This window comes from Papaver somniferum, chromosome 1 (assembly GCF_003573695.1).
Source record: "Papaver somniferum cultivar HN1 chromosome 1, ASM357369v1, whole genome shotgun sequence".
NCBI classification, from domain to species: domain Eukaryota; kingdom Viridiplantae; phylum Streptophyta; class Magnoliopsida; order Ranunculales; family Papaveraceae; genus Papaver; species Papaver somniferum.
The window spans coordinates 92,056,704-92,065,652 of NC_039358.1; the positions used below are offsets into that span (position 1 = coordinate 92,056,704).

General features: G+C 36.5%; 1 protein-coding gene across 1 annotated transcript; it reads left to right on the plus strand.

Moving 5' to 3' along the window:
- The first annotated feature begins 2,883 nt into the window (after window positions 1-2,883).
- On the plus strand, window positions 2,884-5,907 carry LOC113294461 (cell division cycle-associated protein 7-like). The gene is made up of 5 exons (XM_026542852.1): window positions 2,884-3,199; window positions 3,375-3,614; window positions 3,922-4,005; window positions 4,668-4,797; window positions 4,872-5,907. Exons 1-5 carry the CDS (start codon window positions 2,925-2,927, stop codon window positions 5,439-5,441), a joined length of 1,299 nt encoding a protein of 432 aa, XP_026398637.1. The 5' UTR covers window positions 2,884-2,924; the 3' UTR covers window positions 5,442-5,907.
- Window positions 5,908-8,949: the final 3,042 nt, after the last annotated feature.

The following is an 8,949-nucleotide window of genomic DNA, read 5'->3' on the forward strand; positions in this document are numbered from 1 at the left end:
TAACTTAAGAGAGACAAAGTTACAAATATTTTAAAAATGTAGCTAGATCTGTTGTTGCTGATAAATATTCGTCATAAAATTTGATAATTGAGAACTGTTAGAAGAGGTAGTAGTAGTCATCATTAATGAAGGTTTAGAAATAGTAAAATGATAGAAGATTAGTGGTATGAGGGATTCCTAGATGAGTTAAGAAATTAGGGTTAAAATCGAAAAATGGTACTCGTCGAAAGAAAAATATTACAGTTATCTTTGGTACTAGATGAAAGATAATACGTCGTCGGACTCCGGTAACCAGCTTGACGAATCAGTCATTCAACCGCCTAATGAGTCGGGTCGGCTAGTTTCGGGGGACTACTCAAAAAAGGTAGGGGACTACTTTGTGATAGAAATGTCCACCCTACATTATAAGGGGTGTCCAAAAAGATTAGGGAAGACTAATCTGCCCTCACCCTAATTAAGGTTATAACTAATCCTAATAACCCACTAATTTAACCACTACCCACTAATCCAACCGACTAATTAAAACCTAAATAAAACTGATTTTAATCAATTTCAAAACTAAAACCCATCTCTATTCCTCCCCCTCCTCCTTCTTCTTCTTCTTCTTCTTCTTCTTCTTCTTCTTCTTCGTATACATCGACATTAATCGTCGATTCGAAAAAAATTCATCGTCAATTAACCAATCGTTTATAAACAATGCGTAGCAAGCAAACTCCAAGAGTTCCAGGATCAAGTCCGGAACTTGAAAAAATAGCCAATCTTCCAAATCAAATTCAAACTGATAGACTACTTGAAGCAAAGTTGAGAGACCAAATCAAGCATCCAACGGGAAAAACGAAGTCCGATTCGAGTCAAATGCAATTCCGTGGGTAATTTCCTTCCTACCCATTTTTTTTAATTCATTATTTGTTGAAGAAATCGATTAGAAATCATGAAAACTAATTGAAAATGGTAGTTACAGTAGATAGTTCGGCTAGGAGATTTTTTGTCAAACCCTAGATTTTCTAACCGAACTTCCAAAAATAAGAACAGTTCGTTTAAGTAGACTAATATCTGGTCACCGAACTACATAGTTCGGTGTGCTCGCAAAAAAAAACTTTCGTAACCGAACTCAGTTTTTCCTTTGAAAGAATGGGTTCGGTTTTGTCGATAAAATTTTTGGCTAACCGAACTTTTGAAATAAGTAGTTCGGTTACTTCTCTATTTTTATCAGGTTACCAATCTTGTGAAATATGTAGTTCGGTTACATCGCAATTTTTATCAGATAACCGAACTATAGTCTGTTAACTCCAAATGTTGTGTTTACTTCATTCTTTAGTTCTATTTGATTTGATAACATAATATTCTATAATGTGTAGCTAATACTTTGGTTTTTCTTCTTTAGGAACAAAGGAAAAAGATTGAAACTACACCCAGATTAGGATTTGAAAACTCCCACCCCTCGTGGAGCAAAACATTTAGATTTCCGAAACCGTGGTGCTAAAAATGATAAACACGGAGGGGGCTTGTTACCGGAAGTGAACCAAGAGAATGTTCGTGATGTAATCCAAGATGTGAATGAAGAGGTGATGGAGAATATAATTGTTAATGTTATTGAAGAAGAGGAACACTTATAATTTCGGCAATGTAAAAAAATTTATCGACCTTGCCGAACACAAAGTTCGGTTACCTCGCAACCATAAAGGATTTTGGGGCCTTACCGAACTCAATCTTTATATTTTCTATGGTAAAGTTCGGCCATGAAAATGAAAAACTCGACTAAACGAACTTGAAGTTCGGTTATCTACTCCCTTTAAAATTATTTTGCGATCTTGCCGAACACAAAGTTCGGTAACATAAGTACTTAAAACGACTAAACCGAACTATGAACTGTGAACTCTATAAAAATAGTTCGATTACATTTTCTGGAAAAACATAACTGAACTCTCAAAAACCTCCATTAAAATGTAGTTCGGTTACCTGCGTCTGCTAATTTAGTAACCGAACTACACATTCAGAAAGGTTCGGTTACCTTTTCTGCAGACTAGATAGATAACCGAACTAGGTTGACCTACCCGAATTTTGTTTCTAAAATTTTCAGTTTGGCCAAATACTTGCACAATTCAAGCTATGTTAACTAAATATGAGACATACCTGAGTACCCATAGCTTCATCTTCAGGTTGTGGCTGATAAAATCCATCATTTGGTTCGTTTGCTTGAGTTTGGGGCAAAAAAATTTCATCATCTAACAAATAACTCATATTTGAATCATTAGAAGTATGACAAATATACTAGGAGGTGAATGGGGTTCTGATTCTGAGGTATCATCACATGAATCACTCATATCACAATTACTAAACTCAAAAAAAGAAAAAAAAATGGGTTCACCCATCTTCTTCTTCTTATTTCCTCCTTCTTCTTCTTCTCTCTCAAAATAATGTTTATAACAAAACAATCCTATTAATAACTCACTAATCACTAATTAATTAATCAGTTATTAATTATTACACTAACACTAATTAATCATCACACTAACTAAGTTAATCATCAAGGGTAAAGTAGATATTAAAAAAATAGATAAGGGATGACTGAAAATTACTACCAATATCCACCCCAAAAACTTAAGAGTAGTCCCCCATTTTTTGAGTAGTCCTAAAAAAAAAACGGTTCTTTGGTTAAGTTTTGCTCCGCCATTGTCGACTTGGACTTGTTGTCAATTGAAAGCCCATGGTTTAAACTCGATTTGGGCTTATTAGATAATAACTTGAAAACACAGGCCCTATCTCATCTTAAATATTTAGGGTACAATCGGTACAGTGCCCGTACAACTATGTCTGTAGACACTACATGACCCAACCGTTGAATTCTCAGACCTGATCATTGAATCATAATAAGAGAGGGAGTAGTTTCTTGTCTTCTAGAGTGAGAGAGAGAGAGAGAGAGAATGGTGACTACGGGGAAGAGATTCCAATCAGAAGAAATTCCTGCAACTACCAAAAAGATGAACACAACCACTGAGGCGTATTCATATGAGCAAACTAGAGAGCAAACGATCAGAGAAAACAAAGAAAGAATGCAAAAACTTGGTATTCTTGATCTGTCTGTTAAACTCAAATCTGAACTTCTCCCTCCTAAGAGATCTCCTAGATATACACCTGAAAGAAGAACCCCTAAACATTCTACTCCAGTACCTTCTTCTGAACCCCGGCGCTCTTCAAGGTAAAATAAAATAAAATGCCCTTTTTCGTTTGTTTTTTTTTTTGCCCTAGTAATGTTGTTTAATGATTATGAAATTCTGGGTTTTTCTTTAGTGATTTGATTGAATTGATTACTTGGGTTTGTTTTGATTTGATAAAAAAATGATGGGTTTTTATTTTGGTGGTGGATTTTGAAGGTTGCAGAGTGTAACTCCAGTGAGTTACACAGAACCTCGTCTGAAGAAAGGGATGGAAGATGGAGAGGAACATGGGAAGGAGCTAATTAGAGAAGGTGAAAGACCAGAGATTTATACTGAAGAGCATGAGAAAATGTTGGGAACTTGTAATGCTCCTTGGACTCTTTATGTTGACGGAATCGGAACTGATGGAAAACGTATTTATGATCCTGTTAAAGGAAAGACATGTCACCAGTGCAGGTATAGAACTTCTTATGGTCATTACTTTCCATTGTTTTCATTTTAGTGTTAAACCCTAAGATTGTGGGTTGATATGTTAGCAGGGTTTTACAATAGATTGAGGAGTCTGTTGCACTTTTTCGAGACTAAGGATCGATATCCATAGTAGAATGTTAGATTGTTAAAGTATTTTATATAAGAACGGATAAATTTTGTTTATCGCAGGTATGTAATAATACTAATAATCGAAGGGCCTATCAATTGCTTCCTTAGCTTAGTTAATGGTACTAGAAGTGCATAAAGGATTTTCTTGCTTGGGTTAATGCAGGCAAAAGACTCTTGGTCATCGTACACATTGCAGCACCTGCAACCTGGTCCAAGGGCAATTCTGTGGAGATTGCTTGTACACTAGGTAATTAAGTGTCGATTTCACTTTTCTTCGGTTAGTATATGTCATATGCTGCGATTGAGAATTGGTACCAGTACTGTTCTCACCTTTGTCTTGAGGGGGTGTTCCAATCTGTTCAGCTATGCGCCATGTCATTCTAAGTTTGTAACCTCGTATCATTTTCTTACGGTTCTGTCTCAAGTGGTAAGTTTGTGACAAATTGATTTTGTTGATAGCTTATCCTATCCAAGTCATTCAGATTTTGTAAGAAGGATTGTCCAATTAAGGATTTGTTACATACTTACATCATATGTTCAGTTGTTTTGTGTATGCATCACTGTTATGCTTGCCAATGATCGTATATCCACAATCTCTTATACTGTTACATGTTTGTTTAGTCATATTCGTCACATATGTGCAGATTTGTTACATACTTGCATCATATGTTCAGTTGTTTTGTGTATGCATCACCGTTATGCTTGCCAATGATCATATATCCACAATCTCTTATACAGTTACATGTTTGTTTAGTTATATTCATCACATATGTGCAGATTTGTTACATACTTACATCATAGGTTCAGTTGTTTTGTGTATGCATCGCCGTTATGCTTGCATAGATCGTATATCCACAATCTCTTATACAGTTACATGTTTGTTTAGTTATATTCGTCACATATGTGCAGATATGGAGAGAATGTGCTGGAAGCAAATCAGAACCCTGATTGGATTTGCCCCGTTTGCCGTGGAATTTGCAACTGCAGCTTGTGCAGACTGGCTAAAGGATGGATGCCCACTGGATATATGTATAGAAAGGTAACCTCTAGTGTACCTAGTTCCAAATATTGGGCTCAAGAGTGATCAGATTCTATCCTGGTTCGCTTTTCCAGGTTGAGAAACTTGGTTACAAGTCTGTGGCACATTATCTCATTCAAACCCGGCGCGGTGAGACTAACTCTGAAGAGAAAGCAAATACCAAAGATCCAATTTCTGCAAAGAGGTCCCTAGCTTTTAATGATCCAGTAGATTCTTCTCAGCAAATTGAATCCCTCGACTCAGCCAATGATGGAAAAGCTTTGGCTGTAAGCACAGAGGAATCGTCCCAGCAAAATGGAACTCTCAACTCACAGGAAAATTTGAAACAGTTGTCTGAAGATAACAAAGATACTGATGATCATACAGAGGAGAAGAAAGCTTTGGTTGGAAGCACAGAGGTACCGTCCCAGCAAAATGAAACTCTCAACTCAGAAGAAAACCCTAAGCAGTTGTCTGAAGGTAACAAAGATAATGATGATCATATAGAAGAGAAGAAAGCAGAACCAGAGAATATTGGTGGTACACCTGAAGTCAAAAACATATCTCCCAAAACAAACCCAAGGATTAGAAAAACTCCTCCCGCCACTACACCAAACTCGAACACAATTGCTGGAAGATTGAGGCAGAGGCGAATGATCTCTTGAAGACTTGCCATCTATTTTGGTCTGATTTTGTGTCCGCGAGGGAGGACACATGAAATCTGAGATTTTTGTCATCAACATCCCTCTTCGGATAGGAGATCAAAGTTTTTTGGTACTAGATAGAAGTTTATTGGTACTAGTTGCTGGTGAGCATGTAGTTGCACTCGCTGAACCTTCTTGAAGACTTGCCATCTCTTTTGTGCTGATCTTGTTTCAGCGAGCAGTGACCCATGAAGCCTGAGATTTTTGTTGTCAGCATCCCTCTTCAGATAGAAACTTTTTGGTACTAGATAGGAGTAGAAGTTTTTTGGTACTAGTTGCTGGTAAGGATGCAGTTGCCCTCAGAATACTTGTCTCGTTGAACCCTTGCTACTGTTAGAAGCTGCAATATCAACGATTTCTATTGTTGTTACTGACAAACTCAGCTCAAAATGCTTAATATATCAAGTGGTTATATTTAGGATGTTCATGTGGATTCTTCATTTCTATCTTTCTGTGTTAGAGCTTAATTCATATTAAAAATGACAGATGCAGCTAGAATTGCCTCAGTTTCCTCTCCTTCGAGCAACGGCCTGGAGTGTTTTAAGTTTTAACACTTCATCCCATAACAAAGAAACCATTCCTTCATTTTGAAAGCTATGAAACAATGAAATATACAGTGGTTAGAAGATAAGCAGTCCGCTTACCAGTAACTTGTGGTGGCAACTGGGAACTTGGGACTTCCAGAAAACTGCAATGCTGTCATGCCCAAATGAAGCCCAATAACTTCTTGCTTGGGCCTGCTAATTAATCGTGAATGATGTCGTCACATGTTTCCGAAGTTGGTCACAGCTGGAGAGTTTTTGAGAGTTGAAACTCGAAACCAAACCGATGATGATGTTGTCTCTCCGATAAAGTCGACAATTATTATTTTGACTAGGTCAAAACATACGTGTCATGATCGGTACCATCTACCTAATAATCTGATGATCATTATCCATCAATGAATATTTTAATAACGAATTCTATAAAAGGTCAACTCATTACTTATCACATCTTTGGATCCTTGTGCGAGTGAGAATCGACATGATCTCATATTAATTCCCAGAAATGCCACTCAAATGTTATCAACTACCGCTGTGCGAATCAAAGAAAATGACGCTTATATTTTTGGCTCCAACGATGGAATTAAAGACATATCGGTCATTTATGATTTTTCTCCTTCCCCCCACCGAAACATCATAAGCCTAAAAAGCCTTTAGAGAATAGACATGGCAGAGAAAAGAAAGTGAGAGAGGAAACAAAGTGGGCAGGCATGATTCAAAATAAAAGGAAGTCTTCATACTCATTACACCAATTTTAAACTTCTTTTGTTACAAAGGAATTTCCTTTGCTTTACAAGACTTTTCGGCTTTAGTCGTAGTTATCGGATTTAAACCGGTAAAAAAAGTTTTTTTTGAATTTTTATTTGAAAATACTTAAAAGCGTATAAATTGACTTGCGAAGGAACTGGATACATTGTCATCTCGTGGAAATTAGCTATACGTTGCAAGATGCGAGTATTGAATAATGTCGTACTCCCTCCGTTCTTAATTAGATGACCTATATCATAAATAAGTGGAGTGATAGATTAGTATTATTATAAAAAATATGTAAAATTTGATAGTCATATTTATATTCATTAGATAGGTGTTTTAAAATGCTTTTCGATGATACAAAGTTTACAAAAATTTGTTGTAAAGTTTGATAGATAAATCTTAAATTAAAATTTACTAGTAAATTTTTACTATGTCATCTAATTAAGGACGGAGGTGGTATATTGCAATGGAAAAAAAAATATGATGAAAGCGGGTATTGGTGTCATCATGGATGAATTATTGGCTTAGCGAGCAGATTGATCCACCTTGGCTTCATTCTTGATCAACAATACATAAACTGCATGACATGTTGAATGAGGATGCATGTATAATAATATACCACACCTGACCTGAGAGATGTTGGCCCTCCATTTATTCATTTTTTAAAAGCTAAAGAGAGCTACATTTTTTATTTTAGTTTCATATATTATACTACATCATCCAAGATTATCCATGTGGATTAGAGTTGGACTTTATTATACGAGTCCTAGAACGCAACTTGTATTGCTTCGTGGAGCCAACATGTGAATACGAGAGAGCCGAAACATGGTTTAATTGGGGGCCATGGAAAATAATTAAGGGCCTCACCCAATTTAGACCCCATAAAAGATAGAGAGCTTCTAAAATGTTGGAGAAAATATCAATTTAGCCTTCTGTAATAACTATCTTAAAAATCTCATTAACCACTAACCTAGGTCCCAAATCTTCATTTCAATCAAAACTTCTTCTCTTCCCATTCTTCTTCTCCTCCGCTCTCTCCCTCCTTTCACTGTCTCCCATTCCATTAACGACTTCTGAGAAAAAACATTCTCACTGATTCATCGTCGTAAGTGAACTAAAACTCCCTAATCTAAGTTGGGTTTGCGTTTTAATTTGATATGTTGATTGAAAAATTAAATTTTCAGCTGCAAAATTGCAGTTACAGTTCCAGGGTCGTTAATCACGGTTTTTTATTGCTTAACGATTTTTGATATGCATGTTGTATTGATGAAAAATCGTTGACCATTTGGGTGTAGTAGATAATGATCCTAAACCTGGTTTTCTGCCCTAGAATAGTGTCGTCCAGGAATTTCTAAATCGTTAACGATTCTTCTCGACGACCCTTTTTAAATACGAACGACTTTGTCTTATGCAGAACCACCTTTCTGTCCCAAATAGTGATAGGGTCGTCAATATGATTCTAAAGCATTAACGATTCTTTGTTTGACGACCCTTTTATGAAACTAACGACTCTATATGATACAAAATTTGTTCCCTGTTAAAAAATATAGGAAGGGTCGTCATGTCAAATGGTTGTAGTCGTTAACTATGTTGAAGGGTCGTCATGTCAAGTTTTTGAAGTCGTTAACGATGTTGAAGGGTCGTTTGGTTTTATAAATTTTACCTGCCGACCCTTGATCTATGAAATGACGCCTATACTATGAAATTTATAAAATTTTGAAGTCGTTTAAGTGATAGAGTCGTTACTATTTATACATGTGAGGAATGACGACTCTCATTAATCTATGAAATGGCTCGCTAGGGTCGTCAGTATATAGGAATGCCAAATTAACGACCCTAAGAGTAACATCTTCAGAGAGTAAAAAGTTTTAGAGTCGTTGGGTTCTAAACACATTAAGTTAACGACTCTATGTGACCTAACTAGCTGGAGTCGTCAATTATGTCACACTTGGTTGACGATTTTTCATAACCTGCAAAAGTTGCAGGTTTGAGTCGTCAAAGGTTGTGTCAAGCAATTGACGACTCCTTAGAGTCGTTCGTTTATTACCCTCTCGACTTAACGACCCTCACTCTGAGTAGTTGCATAGTATACATGAATCGACCACTTGGAGCATCATTCATACAATTTGAAGAGTATAGGAAGTTTACCTGATTGTTTTGAGCTTCAGGTTCTT